This window comes from Scyliorhinus canicula, chromosome 22 (assembly GCF_902713615.1).
Source record: "Scyliorhinus canicula chromosome 22, sScyCan1.1, whole genome shotgun sequence".
Lineage (NCBI taxonomy): Eukaryota > Metazoa > Chordata > Chondrichthyes > Carcharhiniformes > Scyliorhinidae > Scyliorhinus > Scyliorhinus canicula.
In genome coordinates, this window is record NC_052167.1 from 6,996,611 (window position 1) to 7,024,434 (window position 27,824).

A 27,824-nucleotide genomic window follows, 5' to 3' on the forward strand; every position below is an offset into this window, starting at 1 on the left:
ATTCTGAAGGGGCAGGACAGGATAACCCCCAAGAGATTGTTTCTGCTGGTTGGGGAATCTGAAACATGGAGGTTCAGTGTAAGGGGCCAATTGTTTAAGACTGAGAAGAGGAGAAATTTCATGATTCAGAGGGTTGTGACTCTTTGGATTCTCTTTCCCACAGGGTCCATCGTTGAATATATTTAAGGCTGAGATAGACAGAACTTTGGTCCCTCACAGGGAATTAAGGGATGTGTGGGGTTGGGGTGGGAAAATGGGGTTGAACCCCAGGATCAGCCATGTTTGTATTGAATGGCAGAGCAGTCTCTATGGGCCGAATGGTCTATTCCTGCTCCTAAGGCGGGATTCAATCCCCCCCCCCCCACTCCATCCTGGGAAACCCATGGGCGGGAGTGCGCTGCCTGCAGTACCAGAGAATGCCACCGGCAGCGAACAGTGCGCCAGAGAGAAACACGCGGCTGGGGAACGGGAGAATCCGACCAATGTGTTCCCAACCATAGATTTTAAATTCGCACAAAATTCTGCAATGATTATTCTTGTTCCTATCTTAGAGTCATTTTTTTTAATTTTAAAGAATCTCATAATTATTTCAGACCTATGAATTAATTTGTTTTTGTTCTGTTCAATTATTTTTTATTTGAATGTAAGTATAGATATATAGATAATTAATGTACAACATTATGGGCCATTTATGAATAATCGTTTGCAAACTGTAAGTGAAGTTCTGTGGAAAATGAAGCTCTGACATATACTGACCTTCACATCAATGCAGTATTTACACAGAGAAATCTTCTGCTCCAATTCGTATTTGTAATTAACCGTCATTTAATATTGCCAAAAAATCTCATAAAGCATAGAGGACATTTGCCCTTTCTTCAGTCTGTGTTTTTGTTGTCCCAGAGTGCTTTTTAAAAAGGGTGCATTTAATAATCAGAAAATGAAGTGAAAATCGCTTATTGTCACGAGTAGGCTTCAAATGAAGTTACTGTGAAAAGCCCCTAGTCGCCACATTCCGGCGCCTGTTCAGGGAGGCTGGTACGGGAATTGAACCCACGCTGCTGCCTGCCTTGGTCTGCTTTAAAAGCCAGCTATTTAGCCCTGTGCTAAACCAGCCCCTATGCTGCAACATGGAAGGAGGAGATTTGGCCCATCGTGTTTGTGCTAGCTAACTGCCAGAGCTTTTCAACTGGTCCCAGTCCTTTGCAGCCCTGAAAATGTTTTCTCTTCCGATAATTATCCGCTTTGCCTTTGAGAACCATGATTGAATCTGTCTCCATCACACTCAGACTGCTGGTAACTGTGCCACAAGTCATTAACGGGCTCTCTCTCCCTTGCATTAAAATTATAATTCCTCTCCAGTCATTGTTGTAATCTGTATGTAATTTTATTTTTGGATCTGAATGCATGTCGTTAGCTTTGCTTATGGAATAACGTCAAGGTTTGCCCAGAGCGCCACGTTGGTGATTTAGTGCAGGCGTTTATGAATCCTGGTTGAGACTCTCTCTCAAACCCCACTAACTGATTGAAAAATTAATAAAGAGTGATTCAGGCCTTCAATTATTCATAAACACAGATAGAAACTAAAGACTGTAGAACTGGACAGGATCACGGACGATCTCGATGTTTTATGAAACTCACCTCGACAAGCCAACAAATTCACCCAAAAAGGAGCAAAAGCAACAGTTTAATTTAAATAACAAACTGAAACTAAAATCCAAATGCGATAAAATAAATGTTTTTTATTTGACAAGAAGCAGTTGTGAGAAAACACTAGTTGTAAAGGAGTCGATGGGAACAGATTTTACAATGAAAATGCCCATTAATTACCGATTGCTAACTCCAGGTAAGGTGAAGAAAGAGGAATTCATAAACCAAGGAGAGTTGGGCATAAAATAGTTCCTGATCTGCAGAGATAATAACCACTTCCAGTTTCTATTGGGTTTATAGACAGGATGTTGCACATATTTGTCTGATATTTGATGTAATGATTGCTGCTGATTGCTTGTTTCAGATCAGAGTCTCTGTTGTCCCTTTCCCTCTCTTCACTGTTACTGAGTGTAAATGGAATTCTTTTTATTCCCCAAGGCCACTCACGTTTGCTTCATCTGAGTGCAGTGAGACCTTGCGGCTGAGGGGAAAGGTTGCCAGGTTTTCAAGCTCCTGTCCATTCAAAAACCTTGACATCGTTGCCACTCTGGGCATGGGAGGTTTTGGGCGTGTGGAACTGGTAAGTGGTAGGAAGGTGATGTGTTGTTCCTCGTGTCTTAATAAAGCTCGTAGTCTCAAAGGTGGAGAAGATGCTTTATTGTGAAATTGTTCTGTCTTCAGAGCTTAACGTACGGCTACCTCAAATGCTGCCTGCCTGTTTGTCTGTGTCCTGCTACCAGTTCTGCCTTCCGTGAAGTGTATCCTCACTTCCTGTCCCTGTGTATTTATAGCTCTCCCGTGCTCCCTCTAGTGCTTGCTCAGTTGTATTGCATCTACTCAGATCTACAATCACCACATCCCCCCTTTTTTCTTTACATATTTTCTGTACATCGTTAAAGAAAATTGTACAAAACAGTTAGATTACTTACGGTATGTGTATCTATACAAGAGATGGTGCTATTGCATATTTTACAAAGCCAAGTTATATTTATGAGTCCAATCGTAATAAAAACATTTATGAGTCCAAACTTGATGAATTTATTCATTGAGTTTTTTCTTGTTCGTTGTTGACGTGGTGAATGTTGTCGGTGTTCTTGTTATTTTAAGTAACCAATACGTCATCCCATGGTGTTTGAATGGTCGAACCACTGATGTTGACTGACATGGACTTTTTTCTGTGCTTGTGGTATCGATTTAGTATGTCATCTGCCTTGAAAGCTGGTGTGCTTGCTTGTTCTGGAGCAGATGTGAGTTTGTGCGATTTGTTGTCATCCCATGGCATGTTTGTAGTCTTGTCATTGTTTTGCAGTGTGCTGTGGCATTGTCCTTCATGTGCAGAGTTGCACATCATGTGCAATCACCACAGGTGATAGATGACGCTGTGGAACAGATGGATAATGGTGTGTGTAATAATGTCACAATATCATTGTCTAACCATAATGACACTTTGTTCTTGTACATTCGTCGCCCATCCCTCTTTTTAGCTTAAATGTACATAACAGACTATCCTTCATTAATACACCCAATAATCCCGTTTAAAATTAAAGAGGGATTTATGTTTGTATTTCTTAGACTTGTTGGAACACGGTAGCACAGTGGTTAGCATGATTGCTTCACAGTGCCAGGGACCCAGGGTTGATTCTTGCTTGGTTCTCATCTGTTCAGAGTCTGCATGTTGGATTGGATTGGATTTTGTTTATTGTCACGTGTCAGTGAAAAGTATTTTTCTGCGAGCAGCTCAACAGATCATTAAGTACATGAAAAGTGAAGGAAATAAAAGAAAATACATAATAGAACATAGAACAAAGAAACACACAGCACAGGAACAGGCCCTTCGGCCCTCCATGCCTGCACTGACCATGCTGTCCGTTTAAACTAAAATCTTCTACACTTCCAGGGTCCGTATCCCTCCATTCCCATCTTATTCATGTATTTGTCAAGGTGCCCCTTCAACGCCACTAAAGAATAGGGCAGCACAGTAGCATTGTGTATGGCACAATCGCTTCACAGCTCCAGGGTCCCAGGTTCGATTCCAGCTTGGGTCACTGTCTGTGCGGAGTCTGCACATCCTCCCAGTGTGTGCGTGGGTTTCCTCCGGGTGCTCCGGTTTCCTCCCACAGTCAAAAGATGTGCAGGTTAGGTGAATTGGCCATGATAAATTGCCCTTAGTGTCCAAAATTGCCCTTAGTGTTGGGTGGGGTTACTGGGTTATGGGGATACGGTGGAGTTGTTGACCTTGGGTAGGGTGCTCTTTCCAAGAGCCGGTGTAAACTCGATGGGCTGAATGGCCTCCTTCTGCACTGTAAATTCTATGTATGTAAATAGGGCAACACAAGGTACACAATGTAACTACATTACACCAGCATCGGGTGAAGCAGACAGGGTGTAGTGTTAATGAGGTCAGTCCATAAGAGGGTCTTTTAGGAGTCTGGTAACAGTGGGGAAGAAGCTGTTTTTGAATCTGCTCATGCGTGTTCTCAGACTTTTGTATCTCCTGCCCGATGGAAGAAGTTGGAAGAGTGAGTAAGCCGGATGGGAGGGGTCTTTGATTATGCTGCCTGCTTCCCCCAGGCAGCGGGAGGTGTAGATGGAGTCAATGGATGGGAAGCAGGTTCGTGTGATGGACTGGGCGGTGTTCACGACTCTCTGAAGTTTCTTGCGGTCCTGGGCCGAGCAGTTGCCATGCCAGGCTGTGATGCAGCCAGATAGGATACTTTCTATTGTGCATCTGTAAAAGTTGGTAAGGGTTAATGTGGACATGCCGAATTTCCTTAGTTTCCTGAGGAAGTATAGGCGCTGTTGTGCTTTCTTGGTGGTAGCATCGACATGGGTGGACCAGGACAGATTTTTGGAGATGTGTACCCCTAGGAATTTGATACTGCTGACCATCTCCACGTCAGCCCCATTGGTGTCAATGACCAGCTCTTTAGTTTTGCTGGCATTGAGGGAGAGATTGTTGTCACTGCACCACTCCACTAGGTTCTCTATCTCCCTCCTGTATTCTGACTCGTCGTTAGTCGAAATCCAGCCCACTATGGTCGTATCGTCAGCAAACTTGTAAATGGAGATGGAACCAAATATTGCCACGCAGTCGTGTGTGTACAGGGAGTATAGTAGGGGGCTAAGTACGCAGCCTTGCAGGGCCCCGGTATTGAGTACTGTTGTGGAGGAGGTGTTGTTGTTTATTCTTACGGATTATGGTCTGTGGGTCAGAAAGTCGAGGATCCAGTTGCAGAGTGAGGAGCCAAGTCCTAGGTTTTGGAGCTTTGATATAGCTTGGCTGGGATTATGGTGTTGAAGGCGGAGCTATAGTCAATAAATAGGAGTCTGATGTAGGGGTCCTTGTTATTGAGATTGTCTAGGTATGAGTGTAGGGCCAGGGACTTGCCGTCTGCAGTGGACCGGTTGCAGCGTTATGCGAATTGCAGTGGATCAAGGCATTCTGGGAGTATGGAGGTGATGCGCTTCATGACCAACCTCTCGAAGCACTTCATTACGACTGAAGTCAGGGCCATCGGATGGTAGTCATTGAGGCACGCTGCCTGGTTCTTCTTTGGCACCGGTATGTTCTCCCCGTGTCTGTGTTGGTTTCCTCCGGGTGCTCGTTTCCTCCCACAAGTCCCGAAAGACGTGCTTGTTAGTTGAATTGAAGATTCTAAATTCTCCCTCTGTGTACCCAAACAGGCGCCGGAATGTGGCGACTAGGGGATTTTCACAGTAACTTCATTGCAGTGTTAATGTAAGCCTACTTGTGACAATAATAAAGATTATTATTAGTTACTGTAAGGGGAAGGAAACTATTAATCACTCTGTGTGGTTTTTGGATATGTTTCTAAACTGTTAATCATTGCTTTGTTTGCTCAGTTCAATCAATAGAATCCATAGAATCTCTACAGTGCAGAAGGAGGTCATTTGGCCCATCAGTCAGCACTGACCCTCTGAAAGAGTACCCCTACCTAGGCCCAGACCCACACTCTATCCTCCAATCCTTCTCATTGTTCATGGCCAATCCAGCTAACCTGCGCATCTTTGAACACAGGAACATTTAAAAATGCTCTCAGAAATTGATCCTCAACATTTTGTTGGACTCTCAAATTCATTGTTTTGTGTTTAGTTTTCTGTTTTTAACTGTAAGCTGCTTCACCTGGAGTTTTGCCCTTATAGTCTGATTATTGTTGTAGGACGTTTAATAATACATCATGCATTTATTGATCAAAGGCACAAGCCATTACTTCACCTCACTTATAACAACAGTTATTAAATTGTGTCGTAAAATTCTTTGATTGCTCCAGGTAAAACTGAAGGATGAAGACGTCACCTTTGCCTTGAAATGTATCAAGAAGAAACACATTGTGGAGACTCGGCAACAGGAGCATGTTTACTCAGAGAAGAACATCCTACTTCAGACCAAATGTCAGTTCATTGTAAGGTAAATTAAGCTTCATCTACAGGGCAAGGTCATTAGGAAGGTCATTTCTGAATTTTCTCAAAGTTAACTGTCAATTGATTTAACTCAGTGTGCGTTTGTGTGTGTAAGCATGTAGGAACATTGGAATATAGGATCAAAAGTAGGCCATTCAGCCCCTTGAGCCTGTCCCGCCTTTCAATGAGATCATGGCTGATCTGTGACCTAACCTGCCTTGGGCCCAGATCCCTTAATATCTTTGCTTAACAGAAATCGATCTCAGATTTAAAATTAACAACTGTTGCAGCTTCAACTGTTGTGTGTGGGAGAGAGTTCCAAACTGCTACCACCCTTTGAGTGAAGAAGTTCTTCCTAACATCTCTCCTGAATGGTCTGGCCCTAATGTTTAGACTATGCCGCCTAGCTTTAGAATATCCAACCAATAGATATAGTTTATCTTAATCTACCCTGTCTTTCCCTGTTAATATCTTGAATACTTCAATCATATCACTCCATAGCTTTCTACATTTAGGAAAAACAGGTGTAATTTGAGTAATCTCTCCTCCATCCCTGTAATCCCGGTATCATTTCTGTAAACCTGTTGTACTCCCTCCAAGGCCAAAATATCCTTCCAAAGGTGCGGGGTCCAGAACTGCTCACAGAGACTCCAAGTGAGGTCTAACCAGGGTTTTGTATAACTGCAGCATAGCTCCCATGTCTTTATATTCCAATTCTCTCGATAAAAAGGCTAGCATTCCATTAACCTTTTTGATTATTGTCTGCACTTGTTCCTGGTATTTTAAGGATCTGTTCACCTGAACCCCCAAATCTCTTTGGACATCTACTGTACCTAACCTCTTACCATTTAGACAGTACTCTGCTCCATCCCTTTTTGTCCAAAATGGATAGCCTAACACTTGCTTACATTAAATTCCATCTGCCACAATTTGCCCACTCATCTGGTCTGTCAATGCTCTTTGTAATTTTATGTTATCATCTCGGCTGTCTGCAATGCCACCTAACTTTGTGTCATCTGGAAATTTGGATATATGACTTTCTTTACCATCATCCAAGTCATCAATGAATAGTGTCCATAATTGAGGCCCCAACACAGATCCATGTGGTACACCACTAGTGACCTCTTGCCAATTAGAGTAATTACCCATTATCCCCACTCTGTCGCCTGCCATGCAAATTATTTTCTAATTATGTGAATAATTTGCCCTCAACTCCAAGGGCTTTCACTTTAGTTAACAGTGTCTTGTGTGGAACTTAATCAAATGCCTTCTGGAAGTACATTTAAATGACATCCATAGATGTTCCCCTGTCTACAACCTTAGTCGCCGCCTCAAAAAATGCAATACAGTTAGTCACAAATCCATGCTGGCTCTCCCTGGCCAACCAAAATTTTAAACGTGTTTGGTTACCCCATCCCTGATTATAGACTCCAGCCATTTCCCTACTACAGACGTTAAGTTAATTGGTCTTTAATTCTCTGGTTTCCCCCTTTCACCCTTCTTAAAAAGTGCAACGACATGTGAAATTTCCCAATGCAGAGGGACTACTCCTGAATCTAGGGAACTCTGAATCTAGGGAACTCTGAATCTAGGGAACTCTGAATCTAGGGAACTCTGAATCTAGGGAACTCTGAATCTAGGGAACTCTGAATCTAGGGAACTCTAGATAGGGCATCTACAATATGCTCTGCTTCTTCCTTTAACATCCTTCGATGGAAACCATCAGGTCCTGGGGATTTGTCACTCTTTAGTTTCATTAATTTCCTAATTAGTAATGCTGTACTTACGTTAATTGTATTAAGTCCCTGTCCTCTATTGACTATTAGTTTTTTGGGGACTTCTGGCAAATTGTCCTCCTTTTTCTACTGTAAATACTGAGGCAAAGTAATTGTTCAACATGTCTGCCATTTCCCCAATATCACTGACAATTTCTCCATTTCCAGCTTTTAGTGGGCCTACTTTGTTCGTCACCACCCGCTTTTCTTTATATAACTATAACATTTCTTATTGCTTTTGATGTCCTTTGCAAGTTTCCTTTCATAATCCCTTTTAGTAACTCTTATAAATTGCTTTGTGACCCTTTGCTGGTCTTTGTATTATCCCATTCATCCGGATCTGTGCTGTGTCTTGCATTTTTGTAAACTCTTTCTTGTAGTTTTATGCTATCCCTAACCTCTTTAGTCGTCCATGGCTGGTTTCTTTTGTGAAGTGGGACCTTTTCCTCTCAGGGGTATGTGCTCCCTCCGTATCGCATTAAATGTTTCTTTAAATATTCTCCACTGATCTTCAATCGTTTGACCCATTAACAGATCTTCCCAGTTTCCCGTGGACAGTCCCTGTCTCATCCCGTTAAAGTCAGCCTTTCCCAAGTCTAAAATCCTAGTATCTGAATCGTGCTTTTCACTGTCAAACACAACACTGAATTCCATCATGTTGTGATCACTATTTGCTAAATGTTCGAGCACAGTTAGGCTACTAATTAAGTTGCCTCATTTCTCATAACTAAATCTAACATTGCCTATCCACTTGTTGCTTCTGGAACACATGTTGCTTCTGGAACACATTGCTGCAGGAAACTATCCCAGACATAGTCCAGAAATTCACTGCTTTCCTGACAGATACTTAACTGTAGCTCCCAATCAATGTGTCGTTGAAATCCCCATTAATATTCCTCTGCCTTTAGACTTGTTGGCACACGGTGGCACCGTGGCCGACTCTGCTCGGGTGGCAACCGGAGTGGAAAGCCTGGAGAACAACATCATCGGCTTGAGTGGTTGTGTCCAAGGCATGGTTCAGTCTGTGATGACCATGGCTGAGGAGTCTCCTGCAGCACATACTGTCCGTCATCTCCTCAAAAGATCAATGATGCCTATACCCCTTGGGCCATTGCTGGCGTCCCCTTCTGGGTTCCTCCTCCGCCTGATGGGCAGCCGGGTTTTCAGCGTGTGCACTCCCTGTACATGGGATGCCACCTCCAGAATGCATCGAAGCTGCTGCCGCCTTCTCCAACATCTGACCCCCCTGGGCACCAACCAGCATCACGAGGGCAGCCTCTGCTGGACCGACATAATCAGCCAAATCGTTAATATCTGTAAGGAATTGGAGAAGGAGAAAGACCGACAATGATTTTGGGTTTCCACCCTGGGTTCCTCAAAACCCCCAAGCCTCCCCCATTCTCCCCCACCCTAATGGGTCCCGTCTTCTCTCAGCGTGCCATCCACTGAGGGGGCAATGCGGTGGTTAAATCGCGCCCAAAATGTTTCCGGTCGATGACCTTTTATCCAATGTTCTCTCACCCCACAAGCTTGCTGAGCTGCTGAGTATTTCCGATGATTATTGTGTTTGTTGCAGGTTTGCAGCGTCTGTAGTATTCTACTGTTCAATAGTGAGTGTCTGTGAGGAAGTTTGTGGAAATCTGCACAGTCTCCCAGCAGTGGACACTTTTCATTAGTGAATGAGACCTAATCGTCTCGAGATTTTCTCTGAAACTGGTTCATTACTTTGTCAGACAGAGGTTCAGGAATGAATTGCACAGAATTACCATTTTACCACATCACCGAATGATCAGAAGCAGGGATTTCAGTCCAATGTAATCATTCCACATTATTGAGCAGATTCCATAGAAACTCCACAGTGCACAAGGAGACCATTTGGACCATCGGGTCTGCACTGACCCTCCGAAAGAGCACCCTACCCAGCCCCACCCCCCCCCCCCCCCCCCCCCCCCCCCCCACTGCCCCCCCAACCCCGCAACGCCATGCATCAACCATAGCCAATTGACCTAATCTTTGGTCCTCCCAAATAATGTTGTAAATCTGAAATAAAATCAATAAACACTGGAATTGTTCAGCAGTTTAAGCAGCATCAATGGAGAGAGAAACCGGGGGTGGGGGGGGGTGAATTCTGCGCCTGCGAGATTCTCCGCTCTGTCGGCAGTGCACCCCGCCCGTGGGTTTCCCGGTGCCGTGGTGGGGTGGCCACAATGGGAAATCCCATTGGCCAGCGGCGGGAACGGAGACTCCTGTTGCCAGCGACGGCGTGTTGCTGAGGAACACGTGGTTGGGAAGACGGACAATTCAGCCCAGGATTAATTTTCAGATCAATGACCTTTCATCAGTGTGGGGAAAGTTAGAGGTGTAACAGATTTAAAGCAAGTGCAGAGCTAGGGAAAGGGAGAGGGGGAGGAAAACATGGAACAGAAGGGAAATTCAGTGATGGGCTAGATGGCAGGAGAGATTAAATGAAAAAACAGGTGATGGTGCAAGGCACAAGAAGATGGTAACAAGGCAAGTAAATAAACAAAGTTTGGATCTGAAATGATAGCTGGCCAGAAATCCAGGATCAGGCTAGTAGAACAAACAATGATTTTAGCAAAGGAATCATCCAATTATATGGATAATCCAGGCTGGTTTGACTTGCTCTGTTAGACTAAGGGCACTGCAGTTGTGGATTACTCAGACCAATTATTATCATCAGTAAGTTCTCTGTTTCATTGTGTTTAATAATTTCCCACCTAAATGCAGTACTTATGAAAATAGCTGCTCTTCTACTCTCGTCCTCCAACCCACCCTTGGGTCCCGATATCACCTCAACATTAAATCATTCTCTTCCAAATTAATGTGCTATAACTTTTTTTGATTAAAAAGGTGATAGTCATTTTGAGAAGGCAGTTGAAGGCACTTATGCACCCCTGACACCTGCTGCCTTGTACTGTGAGGCTATTGTTGCTGAAATCAAAATTGTAGCCTGTCATTTTCATATGTCACCAAAAACATCCATAAATTTCTGATGGAAATGAATTGTCTCTCCAGCTGACAAGAGCACAAATCAATTGATTTTCAATGGATCGCGTCATCAACGACACAACCTTCTGTTGCAGAGGCTTGTATAAGAGCAAACAGAATAATTTTATCACAGAATATTTTACAATCATTTAAAACTAAAAGATGTGGCCACGAAGTAAACACTGATTATTATAGCGAGCGAAGCATCATTTCACGTTGATGTATTTTGCACAATGTGTTATCAATCAACGAGTGAACTGGATGTTTCACTTTGTTGCAATGTTTCAATCAGATGAAAGAAGAAGTAATTTGTATTAATGTGCACCTTTCCATATGAACGGCAAATTGTTTCCAAGTTGTGATGGTGTGTGTATGACTTGGAGGAAAACTTAACAGTTGTTGATGTTTCCATTTGCCTTGTTCTTCCGGGTGGCGGAGTTCATGGGTTTAGGAAATTATCTCATTTTCCTTAACTCACAAGTTCCCCACAGCTTTGTCCTGTCTTCAAAACTGTTCCTCCTGCCCTACCTTTGCCAGATATGTTTCTGGTTTAAACCTCCTTTGTCTGAGCACTACGAAGAGGAAGCATCGCTCGGACTCAACTGATCCTGACTCTGTCCCGACCGCCCCTGACATCTATTATTCTAGAGTATCTCCAGTTACTCCTCTGGCGACATAGTGGTTATGTCACTGGATTAGTCACGACCCAGCCTAAAGCACTGTAGACACAGTTCACCATGGGAGCTGGTAATACTGGAACTGAAAGTTAGTCTCTGGAAGGTGACCATGAAACTCTCTCAACTGTTGTAAAATAATGATCTGGTTCACTGGAGTCCCTTCACTGGGGCTGGTTTGGCACACTGGGCCAAACAGCTAGCTTGTTAAGCAAAACAAGGGCAGCAGCACGGGTTCAATTCCCGCACCAGCCTCCCCAAACAGGTGCAGAAATGTGGCGACTAGGGGCTTTTCACAGTAACTTCATTGAAGCCTACTTGTGACAATAAGCGATTATTATTATTATTATTATTATTATTATTATTCAGGAAGGAAATCTGCCGCTGCTATCCTGGTCTGGCCTACATGTGACTCCAGACTCACAGCAATGTGGTTAACTCTGAAATGGTCCAGCAGGCTACTCAGCTCAGGGGCAGTTAGGGATCGGCAGTTCTTTCCAGTGAGACCCACATCGCATATTGGGTAATGAGAAGTGATTCACTTGAGATGTGAATGCAACTTGCTTGAACGTTTATCAGAAGCTGGATCTCTAGTTATTGATGAAGATCAGTTGAGCTGAACATTATCAATGTCTAATGAGGGTTTCTGCTGCCTCTCTCATCAGTGACACCTCCATTTCTTCCTTCTGTGTGTTCCTGTGTTTACACCTTGCTGACAGTTTGAAGAGTTGGGAATTTATTAGGTCAGTTCAATTGGGCAGTTTGATGGAGTTGAGGGTTTTTTTCACTGAGAGTGTAATTAATCCTGTTTCCATGTACACAACATCAACAACTCGCGTTATGTAGCGTCATTAATGTGGTCAATTCCCAAGGTGTTTCACAGGAGAATGATTGGACACAAATGGACACCAGGCCTCTGAAGGAGATATTAGGACAGGAGGCAGAACAAGCTTAGTCAGTGAACTAATTTTACAGAGAATCTTAACGGAGGAGAAGAGGGCAGTGAGGCACCAAAGGAACAGGAGCAGGTGATTCAGCCCCTAGAGCCTGGGTGTCACCAGGAACAGCCAATGTCCACAGTGTAGACAGAGCGAGCGGACCAAGGGGGACAAGCAAAGGAACAGGATGGCTTCTCTCCCACTCCACCAGGTTGATCTGTCAGAATCCAACATCATTTCTGACTTTCATCAATGGAAAATTACATTAACCATTGTAACTCATGGAGTTTTGTTGTTAGGCATTAGTAATAGAGTGTGGAGATTGTCTAACCTTGATCCTGCTCCCCCTTACAGATTGTACCGAACCTTCCATGACTCAAAGTATGTGTACATGCTCCTGGAGGTGTGTTTGGGGGGGGAGCTGTGGAGCATCCTCCGTGACATGTGAGTGTATGTCATTTTCATGATCATGCGTTTTATCATGCTTTGTATATCAATACAAACAATATGTATCAAAGTAGCACTATTAGAACACCTACAGTACAGAAGGAGGCCATTTGGCCCATCAGGTCTGCACCGATCTTCTGAAAGAGCATCCTACCCAGGCCACCTCCCCTGCCCTATCCGCGTAACCTTTGGTCACTAAGGGCAATTTATCATGGCCAATCCACCTAACCTGCCATCTTTGGTCTGTGGGAGAAAACCGGAGCACCCGGAGGAAACCCACGCAGACACGGGGAGAACGTGCAGACTCCGCACAGACAGTGACCCAAGGCCAGAATTGAATCCGGGTCCCTGGTCACTTAAAAAGCTGGATGAGTTTAGCCCAGAATTCTAAATTCCTGGGAGAAGACGAGGTTGACGCTGACGCCCATAATGTAGAGGGAAAGAAAGAATGAATTAACTTGCATTTCTGTAGCACCTTTCCCAAAGCACTTTACCGCCGATGAACTACTTTTCCAAGTGTTGTAAGGTCAGAGCCGTGACAGACAATTTGGGATTAACAAGATCCCACAATCGGACACTAACCAAAATGGCAGCTATAGCCAGGTTGGGCCCCAGTGGAACATTTTCCTGAAAGTCATGCTGAATATTTACTGAGACTGTTTATCCGTTTTGTGTTCACATTTTCTCAGTGAATAACTGGTAATCCAACAGCCAAATTACAATTGAGTAAACGGGAATATAAGTTCATATTTCCACACCTTTGGTCTTTGTATTGGGAGCTCCATGAAGTTAAGATATCCTTGAAAAACACCAGCCCTGATTGATGGCCATTGCGCCGACCTGTGCAGGGGAATCCGGACTCAAGATTAACTCTGCACGCATCGGATGTGAACCCTTCTCGCAGGTCAAACTGTCAAAACTATTTTGGGCTAATGGATCCTCTAATTTCAACCATCAGCTGCTGTAGACATAGACGGACAGCAACAACCGAAACAGGGGCGGCACGGTGGCGCAGTGGTTAGCACTGCTGCCTCACGGCTCCGAGGACCCGGGTTAAATCCCAGCCCCGGGTCACTGTCCGAGTGGAGTTTGCACATTCTCCCCGTGTCTGCGTGGGTCTCACCTCCACAACCCAAAGATATGCAGCGTAGGTGGATTGGCCACATTAAATTGCACCTTAATTGGAAAAAAAAAGAATTTGGTAGATTAATATTTGTTTAAATTAATAAAAAAAACAACAACCGAATCAAAACAGCGACAGCAATAACTTTCATTTACACAGCAGCTTTAACACATTAAGACATTCCAAGCTATTTTCCAGCAGCAATTATCAAACAAAAATAATTAGACTTTCTTTTCCGCTGTCAAAGCTAAGTTTGTATATTTATTTTCAGGTGCTGCTTCGATGAACCAACAGCGCGGTTTTGTGTTGGGTGTGTTGTTGAAGCATTTGATTATTTGCACAATCGAGGTATCGTTTACCGGGATCTCAAGCCGGAGAACTTGCTGTTGGATTCAGATGGATATGTGAAAATGGTACGTCCAATGGGCTGTACCTCCCAGCCTGCACCTGAACACTACATACACCCATTACAACATCAGGACATAAGATTGTGGAGCATGAGGGGACCATTCGGGCCCTCGAATCTGATCCTTCATTCAATACGATCATGGCTGAACTCTTCCTACTTTCCTGCCCATTCCTCATAATTGCTCAATTTCCTGAGAGAGCAAAAGATCTACAGCGTCCTTCAAACTCTAACACCTGGAGGGATCTTTTCTTAATACAAACTTAATGGAAAAGGTCATGTGAAGTTAGAGTTGCCAACCCTGATTGGCCGTGTTCCTGGAGGTTTGATGACCTAAATTGCCCGGCTGGCCAAGTTTCATTTTTCCCCAGCTTCAATATTTTAACAATGAAATCCTGCATTTCTGGACATTAATGGAGAAACCTGGAGTATTGATGACCCTTGCATGTTCAGGTATGAACAGACCTGGCCAAGATCTGTGCAAGAGTGAGCTAGACTCAGTGTTCAGTTTGCTGTATGATAACTAATCAGAGTTTCTGTTCACAATGCAGACTGAAGCACCATCATTTCCCAGTCCATCGAAATCACTGTTGTCTACAGTTGAAATGTGTCCATTAGTTTCCAGGCAACATTTGATCATTAGCTGCGCACAGTTTGACCCTGTGTTGGATTTTTACCCTGTGCAATGTCAAACCCGAGGGATGTGCGGCTGCCTATTTAAGCAGGTTCACACTGAGGTCCTTCAGAGAGGAGTCAGCTGCAGAATCACATCAACATCCCGGAGCTCTGCGATATTTGCAAAGTTTTCAATTTTCATACTGCTTTCAGCCAGAGTTTCAGTGAGTGAACAACCCCAAGACAATCAACTCACAGCTCCACATTGACCTGTGATGTGGGCAGGGAGCTGACTGTGATTTTATTTTCAGATAAATGTCCTTAAAATCCACATTGTAAACAGAACACAGAAGCTTTCTTCGTCCTTACAATACGAATGAATGTGAGAACTGCATATGCTGCAGAAAGTCTGTTTGAATCCCTAATCAGCCTTTGTTTTGAAATTATGAAGTGTAAAATCAGAGGAACTATTTTCAGTGACAGGAGAGTCAGTGAGCGGAAACACAGATGTAAGATAATTAGTGAAATGAGCAAATAGGGCTGTGGAGTGAATGTTTTGGTGTCTCATTGCGTTGCACTCTGAACTTTGAGCCAGACAGTTGTGGGTTTGACTGCCACTCTGGAGACTGAAGCACAAACATCTAGGCTGCCTTTTGAATTAGATGTTACATTGACGCCCTGTCTGAGGTAGCTGTAACACATTCCCTTTCTCTCTTCTCTACCCCTTTCCCTCTCTCTGCCTATCACCCAGTTGCCTTCGCTCTCCTTCTCCCCCTCCCACTCCCAAAGACGTGCGGGTTAGGTGGATTGGCCATGAAAAATTGCCGCTCGTGACCAAAAAGGTTAGGAGGGGTTATTGTGTTACGGGGATAGGGTGGAAGTGAGGGCTTAAGTGGGTCGGTGCAGACTCGATGGGCGGAATGGCCTCCTTCTGCATTGTATGTTCTATGTTCTGTACCCAGGCACATATCCACTCAAAGAGTTGTGAATGTTTGGGATTTTTTCCCCAGAGGGTTGTAGCATCACTGAATATATTTAAGGGTGTGATAGACACATTGTTGGTCTCTCAGGGAATCGAGCGATATTGAGAGCGGGCGGGAGAATGAGGATGAAGCCCAGTGGCAGCCTGGTGGAGGGGGAGGCTCACTGGCTCATGTGGTCTGCTCCTGCTCCTGTTTCTTATATTTTATGTTCCCTCTTTTCACTCTCTCTTACATTCTACCCCCTTTCTCCATCTCAACTCCCTGTCTACTCCCTTTCAACTCCTCCTCCCTCTCCTCCCATCTCTTTCCCTGCCTCCCTCTCCCACCTTTCTCACTCATGTCTCTCCTCTCTCTCCCCTCCCACTCTCCCACACTCTCCCTCCCTCTCTCCCCCTCCCACTCTACCGTTCTCTCTCCCTCTTTTCCTCTCTCCCTATCTTCCTACCTCTTCCACTCTCTCTTCCTCCCTCACTATCTTCCTCCCTCTCCCACTCTCCCTCTCATCTCTCTCTCTCTCTCTCTCCTCTTCCACTCTCCCTCTCACTCCTCTCTCTCCCCTCCCACTCTTTTTCTCTCTCGCCCTCCTATTCCACTCTCCCTCTCACTCCTCTCTCTCTCCTCTCCCTCCCCTCCCATTCTCCATCTCTCCTACACACCCTTCTCTTCCACTCTCCCTCCTCTCTCTCTCCCTCCTCTCCCTCCCCTCCCACTCTCCATCTCTCCTACACGCCCTCCTCTTCCACTCTCCCTCTCACTCCTCTCTCTCCCTCCTCTCCCTCCCCTCCCACTCTCCATCTCTCCTACACGCCCTCCTCTTCCACTCTCCTTCTCTCTCTTCCCCTTAGGCTGATTTTGGTTTTGCGAAGTGGATTGGCCTTGGCAAGAAGACTTGGACTTTCTGCGGAACCCCAGAGTATGTTGCTCCAGAGATCATCATGAACAAGGGACATGACTTTGGGGCAGATTATTGGTCTCTGGGAATCCTGGTCTTTGAGCTGCTGACTGGAAAGTGAGTATTGAGGATACAGTTACACCTGGTTTAACACAGAGGGGCAAATCTTCACTTCATGTGACAGTTTACACAGGTGATAGCAAATTAATGGATGGGATTTTCTGCATGCTTTCTGCCAAGGGAAGCAGCCCGTTAATGGTTGGCGGCAGGCCAGGCCAGTCCTTTGGCGAGACCAGACATTCCCAGCGGCGGGAAAGGTGGAAAATTCAGTCCCTTTAGAATTGAAGAACCTTCTAGCACAGAAGGAGACCATTTGGTCCATCCTTAAAAGGGCTTCCCAAATTAATGACAGGGCAACCCTGTCAATAACATGTGTTCACTTTATCATTTATCAACGGCTGGCAAATATAAACATCTCTGTTACGTTCTGTTACGTAGGAATGATACAACATTGAATTAATAGAGCGCGATTTGCCAGCAGTTCACGCTGGCGGAATATTCCGGTCCCGGTGACAAGGGGTGCAGTCCCTGGGAAATCCCGCTTTCAATGGCGGGGTTGGTAAATCCCATTGGCGGGCCACCTCCACTGCCAGAAAACACAAGGCGGGTTGGTCGGTAAATCCCAGCCTAAAATAAAATGTCATCTGGTTATACTGGAATAAGTAACCAGGAGGTGTACCTTCCCTGTATACTCACCGTGAACTCAGTGAACTCACACTGTGCCTTGATCGGAATGTACCATCTCACATACACAATGCAGAAGTGCAAGGCTCGTGTTTGAGAGGCACTACAGGTTTACACTGGCATTTTCTTTCAAAGTCATGGTGTTCATTTGCAGAGCTAGTGCAGACAAGATGGGCCGAATGGTCTCCTTTGGCGGCGTAACAATTGTGTGCGAGGTCTTCACCGTGCGCATTCTTTTTTGAGACGATGGGATTATAGAACAAATGTTTAATATTATTGAGAGGTTGCAGCTTTCGCTTAATTTCACTTGGCCAAGGAGATGATGCCATCAGGGTAATTTGTTCCAACACGGATGTCACTGAATCACGGGTGTTGCCATTAGCTGAACGAGAGAGATTGCCAAAAACAATTCTGTGACGATAGAGTCTCCTTAGCCTACTCATTTCATCCTACTGGTGATTAAATGAACAGATTCTGTTTTTAAAATGCTATTTATTCAGCAACAGCTGTCCCATTAGACATCACTGACTAACCATGAGGTACAGATGTGCCTTTTGTTGGTCAGGTTGTGTACAGAACAAATTTAGGTGTCAATGTACCATCTCGCCGTGCTATTCCATTTTAAAAGCTCCTTCAACAGGTCATACATATGATAATGAACGTTCTGTATTTGAAAGAGGTGGGTGATTAACATGTTTGTTTTGTGAAATGAACATGTCACTCTTACTCTAAGTGGGAGGCGGGATGTTAATGTTATCTTGCTGGGGGATTGGAAGCGGGGGTACACTGTGGTTATGTTGGGACCTGCAAGGACAGAGGATTATTCTGGCTCCAATGAGCAATTCTTCTCTGTGGAAAGTTTTTTTTTTATAAATGTTTTTATTCAGTTTTCATATTTTATGTTGAACAAATTACAAATTGTTAGGAGAGAAAAAGAACAAAAAAAAAACAACAAACAAACACGCAAAAATTAACATACATATTTACAGGTAAGCATCTTCGTAGTAGTAACTGCGCCCGCCCCCCCCCCCCCCCAACATGTTTATTTAGTTTGGTTTTGGGCCTTAGCTAGCCATCGAACCCCCGTACCGAACCTGTAGCCCCCCCCCCCCCCCCCCTCCCGCTACCTTCCCCCGACTATTCTTCCTCTTGTACATTGGCCACAAATAGGTCCCGGAACAGTTGCATGAATGGCTCCCACGTTCTGTGGAAGCCGTCGTCCGACCCTCGGATGGCAAATTTGATTTTCTCCATTTGGAGAGATTCCGAGAGGTCGGACAGCCAGTCCGCAGCTCTGGGCGGTGCTGCTGACCGCCAGCCAAACAGGATTCTACGGCGGGCGATCAGGGAGGCAAAGGCAAGGGCGTCCGCCCTCCTCCCCAGGAATAGATCTGGCTGTTCTGAAACCCCGAAGACCGCCACTATCGAGCATGGCTCCACCCTCACTCCCACCACTTTGGACATAACCTCGAAGAAGGCTGTCCAGTACTCCACGAGTCTGGGGCAAGACCAGAACATGTGGGCGTGGTTGGCCGGGCCTCTTTGGCACCGTTCACATCTGTCTTCCACCTCCGGGAAGAACCTACTCATACGGGTTCTTGTTAAGTGGGCTCTATGTACCACTTTTAGTTGCGTCAGGCTGAGCCTTGCGCACGTGGAGGTGGAGTTGACCCTATGCAGTGCTTCGCTCCAGAGTCCCCACCCTATCTCCATCCCCAGGTCGTCCTCCCATTTCCTTCTTGTTGCGTCCAGTACGGTGTCGTCCCTATCTACCAGTCGGTCATACATGTCACTACAGTTCCCTTTCTCTAGGATACTTGCGTCCAGTAGGTCTTCCAGTAGTGTCTGTCGTGGCGGTTGTGGGTACGTCCTTGTCTCCTTTCGTAGGAAGTTTTTGAGCTGCAGGTACCGTAGCTCGTTCCCCCCAGCTAGCTGAAACTTCTCTGTCAGTTCGTCCAGTGTTGCGATCCTGTCGTCCGTGTATAGGTCCCTGACTGTCAGTGTCCCCCCGTCCTGCCTCCACCTTTTGAAGGTGGCGTCAGTCAGTGCTGGTGTGAACCTATGGTTGTTGCAGATGGGAGCCCTGTTCGACATTTTGGTCAGGCCAAGTTGCTGCCGCAGTTGGTTCCAGGATTGGAGGGTGGCTGTCACCACTGGGCTGCTGGAGTGTTTTTTGGGTGGGGATGGGAGTGCTGCCGTGGCGAGGGCCCGGAGGGAGGTTCCCATGCAGGAGGCCTCCTCCGCACGCACCCACTCAGCCTCTGGCTCCTGGATCCATCCCCTTACTCGCTCGGCTGTTGCTGCCCAGTGGTAGAATTGTAGATTCGGGAGGGCTAGCCCTCCCCTGGTTTTTGTTTTTTGTAAGACCTTCTTTGGTTCTCTGTGGAAAGTTAAATTGATTGGAAGAAGCACTGTTCTCAATGCAGAATTTACTCTTTAACAGAAAGCAGTAATTAACACCGCAGCAAGGTCTCACAAAAACCTGCAACTTCTGATCAGGTGACCATTGTCCTGATGCAAAACCAAACAGTGAATGTCTGCACGCATACAATGAGGCCACTCGGCCCATCTGCTCCACACATTTATGCTTCACAAGGGCATCCCACAACTTTCTTTCCAGCCCTGCCACCAAATTCTTCCATTTCTTTCTCTCTCATGTATTTAGTGAGTTTTGCCCTTAAAGTCATCCCTTCATCTCAATCTCCCTCTGTGGTAGCGAGTTTGACATTCTTTGCTGCCAGCATCTTTCAGGGCAATATTTTCTTTTAAAATTTGGAAAGACATCGCATCATCTGGTCACTGACCTGGATTTATTTTTTAAGAAGATTATAAGTTCACCTAGGACTGCCATTAACCACGCTTTTCCTTGGAAACCACATCATTTCAGCTAACTGACCAACCTGACATTTGATGGGGAACCATAGAAATTATACAGTACAGAAGGAGACCATTCGGCCCATCTTGTCCATGCCAGCCCGAGAGCACTGAGATGCCCTTTCCAATCCCACCTTCTTGCACCCGGTCCATAGCACTGTGCCGTACAGCAATTAAGGTGCAGATCCAGGTGCGTTTTAAAAGAGTTTAGGGTCTCTGCCTCCACCACCAACTCAGGCAGCGAATTCCAGACTCCCACCACCCTCTGCATACAAAGGTTTTTCCTCATGACCTCTCTAATCCTTCTACCACGGACCTTCCATCGATGACGCCTGGTTTTGAGCTCTCTGCCAAGAGAAACAGGTTCCTCCTGCCTACTCCATCTCTGCCCCTCACAACTGTGGACACCTCAATCATATCACCCCTCAGTCTTCCCTGTTCCTCGGAAAAGAGCCTGAACCTCTCCAATCTCTCCTCATAGCTACAATTCCCAGCCCTGGCAACATTTTGCTATATCTTCTCTGAACTCTCTCCAGAGCAATTACATTCTTCCGGTAATGTGGCGACCAGAACACATACTCCAGTTGTGGCCTCACCAGTGTTTTATACAATTCCAACATTTTATACCCACTTTTATATTCTATACCTCTGCCAATGAAGGAGAGCGTTCCATATGCCTTCTTTACAACCTTACCTACCTTTAGGGACCTATGCACCTGCATGCCTAGATCCCTCACTTCACCTACCCCTCTCCGTATATTCCCGTTTATTATGTATTCCCCTTTACTGTTTCCCTAAAAGCATTACCTCACACTTATCGGAGTTGAACTCCATCTGTGACTTTCCTGCCCCACTCCACCAACCCATCTACATCATTTTGGCGCTTACAGTTATCCTCTATATATATTATCTACCACGCAGCCAATTGTTGTGTTGCTTGTACATTTCCCAAATATGCCCTCCACGTTCAAGTCCAAATCATTAATATATAAAACAAACAGCATGGGTCCCAACACTGAGCCCTGCTGAACACCAGTTGAAACAGTTTCCATTCACAAGGGCAGCCATCAACCTTTACTCTTTGTTTCCTGCCACTAAGCCAACTTTGTATCCAGTTTGCCACAATACCCTGTGTCCCATGGGCTTTTACTATTTTAACCAGTCTGCCATGTGGGACCTTGTCAAATCCCTTACTGGAGTCCATATGAACAACATCCACTGCACTACCCTCATCGACCTGCATTGTCACCTTCCGCCACAGCAGTCGGTGAAGGTTATGGGTGGTCGTTGGGGCAGATGGGCAGGGACAGGGGTTGCCCCTGGAATGGGTACACATGATTCAGGCATTGGCATGTTAGTGCCGCGAGTGGCTGCCCGCTGGTTGCCCCCACCCACCCCCCCATGGTGGCCCACGCCTACAGAGGGTCCCCCACACCCAGCCAAGGGGCCCAAGCACTAGGGTGGAAAGCCAAGCACCCCGGGCTCTTTGCCTGTGAGCAAAGGTGCTACTCACTCCTCGGCTCCCCACTGAAGCCCTTCCACCAGGTTCACGTTTTTCAAAAGGAGCACTATTCGGCACCAGTGTGAACACTTGCTGGGGAGGCTGCTGAATGATGGGAGGCCGTTGGATATGGGGAACCTGGTGCGGATATTGTCTTTGGCCTCTCCTGCTATTCACCGGCATCATTACGCTTGAACGAGAGCATAATGAGGCTAGAGAATCGTGGCCGATGTTCCCGATGGTTGGGGAGTCCAGAACTAGGGGGTCATAGTTTGAGGATAAGGGGTAAACCATTTAGGACTGAGGTGAGGAGATATTTCTTCATAAAAAGAATGGTGAATCTGTGGTAGTGAATTAAGACCAAAACGTTGTCTAATTTCAAGAAGGAATTAGATATAGCTCTTGGGGCTAAAGGGATCAAGGGAAATGGGGGAAAGGCCATGATAATAATGAATGGCAGAGCAGGCTCGAAGGGCCGAATGGCCTCCTCCTGCTTCTATGTTTCTCTGTTTTTATCACTAAATAATGTTCTACCTCCTGTTTCCTGATCTGACTCTGACCCATCTAAGCCTACCCTTGGAAAGGTGCTGTTTGCTCTGCAATCATTTTACTTGTTGGTTCAAAGGGAAAGGCGAGAGATTTATTGGCAATCACACAACAAAAATGAGCTTTAAGTTTTGAACTTGTTTCTTGAGTTCTGTTGGGATCTCGGTTTTCAAATAAAATCGTAATCATATTGATAAGCTTCATACTTAACTTCGTAAAACATCCCAAGGTGCCTCACAGGCTCAATTATCAAACAGATTTTGACACTGAGTCACATGAGGACAGGGGACCAGTAGCTTTGTCAAAGAGGTAAGCTTCGAAGCGGGTCTTAAAGGGGATGAGCGAGGGTGGAAAGTTTTTGAGAGAGAATCCGAGAGCTAAGAGTAGAGGCAGCTGAAGACAGGGCCACAAATGGTGGAACAAAGCTATGAATTGGAAGTGACCAATTGTTCCAATCAATGAATAGATATCCCAACACAATAATAAAAACAGACATTCTCCAAATAGCTCCTGATTGCTGTACTGACACACCTGGGTTATAATAATCGCTTATTGTCACAAGTAGGCTTCAATGAAGTTACTGCAAAAAGTCCCTAGTCGCCACATTCCGGCACCTGTTTGGGGAGGCCGGTACGGGAATTGAACCCGTGCTGCTGGCCTTGTTCTGCGTTACAAGCCAACTGTTTAGCCCACTGTGCTAAACTGTGCGTAACCAGGATTACGCCTGAACCACACTGTGATAGATCGCATTAATGGTTTTCAAACAGAGAGATTTCCCCCCTCCCCTGCATGATCCCTGACATTCTGGGCTATATCTCCATGGTATCAGGGTGGAAATGGGATTAATAGAGGTTTCCCTCCATTGAAGGATGAGGAGCAACATTCTAATTATTCTGACGAAGACGTTTGTAACAGAAACTCTCAACTGTGGCCTCTCCTTCAGAAACAGACATGTCTTGTGCATTTTTCCAATACATCCATTGATCACATATTTTCTTTCTTAAGTATACTTGCTGATAACTTGATGGTTTGTATTTACCATGAACTTTATTGACGCTACATGTGTGACTTTGCTGAGATTGAACCACTTACCCAGTTATGTAGCCCTGCCAGTTAAACATTGAAAGGATAACTCGGATTACAACCTGCGACACACGCAGGCCCAGGCTGATTAATGATCCAGTCTTTCTGTCTCTCTAGTCCTCCATTTACAGGGCCCGATCCAATTCAAATTTACAACATGATTTTGAGAGGAATGGAGAAAGTGGATTTTCCAAAGCGAATTTCTAAGCGGCCCGAGGATCTGATCAGGAAACTCTGCAAGTAAGCAGCAAACACAACCCTTTATTACAACATAATGGTCAGAAACGGCAGGTTGATCATGGCTTTTCCTAAAGAGACTCATCTGTTGCCCAAGCATTTTATTCCTTCATATTTTTATATCTTTGTTTCTGCAAGTCTTTGCCACATTTATTGAATCTGGGGAGTGTCTACATTCTTCCTTTGTGAAGACTGAGGTGGAGAATCCCTAATGCGACGTCCTGATCTTTAACTTTCCAGCTGGTTTTATACTTCTTATAGCTTCCCATGGTTGTTGCCAATCATCACCAAATGGTTTTCATCCTTTTCTTAATACTTTCTTCAGCTGACTCCAAGCATTTGCAGTGAATCCCAGTCATTGTGTTTTGAACGAATTTCTGCTTCATTTGTTAAGTTCAATCAAGCTTTCACGAAACACCAATTGTGATTCGTGCCTTATCTCTTCGACTATCTGGGAAAACATGTTATCTGCTGACTGCTGGGATTTTCCAATGAGCTACATTTTCTTACCTGGGGTGGGTTCAATGATTAAGTGCTCCCTATTTCGCTCCCTAATTCCTGGCACATGCAATAGTCCCAAGAAACCGCCGGCCAGGAATTTTGGGAGGGGGTGGGGGGTCAGACTCAGTGGATTTGAATGACTTCAGCACTGTCTGACCTGCTGTATGTTTCCAACATTTTCTGATTTGAACAGAATCCTGGCTTTCTGTGTTTCGAAGAGAATTCTATTGCTATTTCAATGTTGTCAGATTTTAATGTGTTTTGCTTGCTGAACAAATTATACTTTTGAAACTGATTCATTAATTGTGTTCATATTTTAACGTGTCTGTTTGATAATTGTGCAGAGTTAATCCAACAGAGCGGTTAGGAAACAAGAAAAACGGAATAAATGATATTCGGAAAAACAAGTAAGTGAGCAGATGATTAAAGGGGTGAGCTGGATGGATATTTGTGCAGTAATGCAGGTGTTGGTGGGAACTGGGGAAGACAAGGGAGCGAAAATCTGGAACTGACACCCCCAACATGCTGCTGAGGCTGGGAATCAATTGAAAATTTCCAAACTGGGATAGCACAATCGCTTCACAGCTCCAGGGTCCCAGGTTCGATTCCAGCTTGGGTCACTGTCTGTGCGGAGTCTGCACATCCTCCCCGTGTGTGCGTGGGTTTCTTCCGGGTGCTCCGGTTTCCTCCCACAGTCCAAAGATGTGCAGGTTAGGTGGATTGGCCATGATAAATTGCCCTTAGTGTCCAAAATTGCCCTTAGTGTTGGTGGGGTTATGGGGATAGGGTGGAGTTGTTGGCCTTGGGTAGGGTGCTCTTTCCAAGAGCCGGTGCAGACTTGATGGGCTGAATGGCCTCCTTCTGCACTGTAAATTCTATGATTGTCTATGATAGATTGGTGTTGGATAGGAGTTACGAAATCCAGTCACATAACTGGAGTTAAGATGCAACCATGATTGAATTGAATGATGGCACAGGCTTGAGGGGCTGAATGGCCCCCTCCTGTTCCTGTGAATGGATTTGAGGGTGAACACCACACATCTGCTCAATGAAGAGCTGAATGTGTTGGGTGCACTAGCCAGCTCGTGTGAAGGTTTTTTCAGTGGGAATCATTCTGAGCTGGCATCGAACGCCAGTAACATTCAGCCCTTCTGTACCCCAGGGGCAGCTGGCATGGTCAGCACCACCACCGGACAGTGGGCGATCGGGTTTACATTCTGAGTAGCCAGAGGGCAAGGTTCACATTGGCAACACAGACTGCAGGCGGGATTTAATTAAATGGGGACAAAGTCCCATGGCGAGTGCATTTATCTGCGTGTTTCCCGGCGCTCGCCGCGGTGAGAAACACAACACTATAAAATGGCTCCCGGGTTAAATAGTGGGCCTCAGAAGGACATGGCGGCCAAGGTTGCACATAGGCTTGCTGGAACTCCTCAGTATAGTGACACATCGGGATGCCATTTTAAAATGGTGCCCCAATCTCTGGAACCCCCAAAATGACCCCCAGACCCCTTCCAAGCCAGAGGAACCCCGGGCCCTCACCCAACACTTGCACAGGGCACCCCAGCCCAATCACCGCTGCGCAGAAAATGGCACTGCAGTGCCAGACTGGCACCCAGATGGAACTACCTGGGTACCAGGTTGGCACTGTCAGAGTACCCGGGTGGCACCAGCAGTGAAAGGGTACCTGCTCAGAGGTCAAGCACCTGGTGGCCACCAATCCCCTACGAGTGTCGTTCTGTCTGGTCCTCATTTGTGGAGACCAGTACTGAACGGCAACCACCCGAGGTCTATGAGGCAAAGGGGATAGATCCCAACACCTCGGGTACCTTGGGAATCTGCACATTAAAGTGAGACTTGTTGTCTCGCTTTAAAAAGCAGATTTGCCAAAAAATTATCCCGCCCACAACGGACAGGATTTACATCGCAACATCTCATGAGGTTGCGTTACATCTCGCGAGGGGTTGCGATCAGGGTAGATCCCGGGAGCAGGATGTCCCAGTTCCTATCCGACACATTGCGATGCGTTGAGCTGTTTTTTGGGCGCAGTGTGGCCGCTCGATCGCGCCCTACATAAAATGTTAAATGATCCCTTTATCTGATTCTGCGCTGGGGACAAATGAGAGCAAACTCCTTAAATGCCAGAGGAGTGATAATCATCACCTTGATCATCATGAAAATTTACCATAAGACAATTGAAATTTCAGATTGGAGGATAGTTAATGTAACCCCGCTATTTAAAAAGGGAGGTGAAGAGAAAACATGGAATAACAGACCAGTCAGCCTGACGTTGGGAGTGGGGGAAATTCTAGAGTCCATTATAAAATATTTTATAGGAGAACACTTGGAAAAGGCTGGTAGAATCGGACAGCGTCAGATGGATTTACAGAAGGAAAACATGCTTGACAAATCTACTGGAATTCTTCGAGGATGTAACTAGTAGAGTTGATGAGGGGTAGCCAGTGGGTGTGGTTTATTTGGAATTGCCGAAGGCTTTTGACAAAGTCCCACATAAGAGATTAGTGCGTAAAATCAGACCGCATGGGACTAGGGGTAGTGTAATGAGATGGATAGAAAACTGTTTGGCAGACAGGAAACAAAGAGTAGGAATTAATGAGTCTTTTTCTGACTGGCAGGTTAACTAGTGGGGTGCCGCAGGGATTGGTGCTAGGAACCCAGCTATTCACAAAATATATTAATGATTTCGATAAGGGAACTAAATGTAATGTCTCTAAATTTGCAGATGACACAAAGTTGGGTGGGAGGGTGAGCTGTGAGGAGGATGCAGAGATGCTTCAGTGTGATTTGCACAAGTTGAGTGAGTGGGCAAATACATGGCAGATGGAGTATAATTTGGATAAATGTGAGGTTATCCACTTTGGTAGGAAAAACAGGAAGGCAGATTATTATCTGAATGGCTATAAATTAAGAGAGGGGAATGTGTGCCCTCGTACACCAGTCGCTGAAGATAAGCATGTAGGTGCAGCAGGTGGTAAAGAAGGCGAATGGTATGTTGGCCTTCATAGCGAGAGGATTTGAGTACAACAGCAGGGATGTCTTGCTACAATTACACAGGGCCTTGGTGATGCCACACTTGGAGTATTGTGTGCAGTTTTGCTTTCCTTATCTGCGGAAGGATGTTCTTGCTCTCGAGGGAGTGCATTGAAGGTTTACCAGACTGATTCCTGGGATGGCGGGACTGTTGCATGAGGAGGGATTGAATCTGTTAGGATTGTATTCACTGGAGTTGAGAAGAATGAGAAGGGATCTCATAGAAACCCATAACGTTCTAACCGGACTGGACAGGGTCGATGCAGGAAGGATGTTCCCGATGGCGGGAGTGTCCAAATCCACGGGTCAGAGTCTGAGGATTCAGGGTAAACCTTTTCGGACTGAGATGAGGAGAC

The 27,824-nt window shown here is 45.5% G+C and overlaps 1 protein-coding gene across 3 annotated transcripts in view; it reads left to right on the forward strand.

The window, feature by feature from the left end:
• Window positions 1-27,824, forward strand: part of LOC119956203 (cGMP-dependent protein kinase 2) — a 70,251-nt gene that overhangs the window by 34,482 nt on the left and 7,945 nt on the right. For all 3 annotated transcript variants that reach the window (XM_038783209.1, XM_038783210.1, XM_038783211.1), the window contains 7 exons: window positions 2,086-2,227; window positions 5,940-6,076; window positions 12,820-12,909; window positions 14,307-14,448; window positions 16,885-17,048; window positions 23,797-23,919; window positions 24,762-24,824. In XM_038783209.1, coding sequence (XP_038639137.1) covers window positions 2,086-2,227; window positions 5,940-6,076; window positions 12,820-12,909; window positions 14,307-14,448; window positions 16,885-17,048; window positions 23,797-23,919; window positions 24,762-24,824 — 861 coding nt within the window. The remainder of the gene's footprint in view (window positions 1-2,085; window positions 2,228-5,939; window positions 6,077-12,819; window positions 12,910-14,306; window positions 14,449-16,884; window positions 17,049-23,796; window positions 23,920-24,761; window positions 24,825-27,824) is intronic.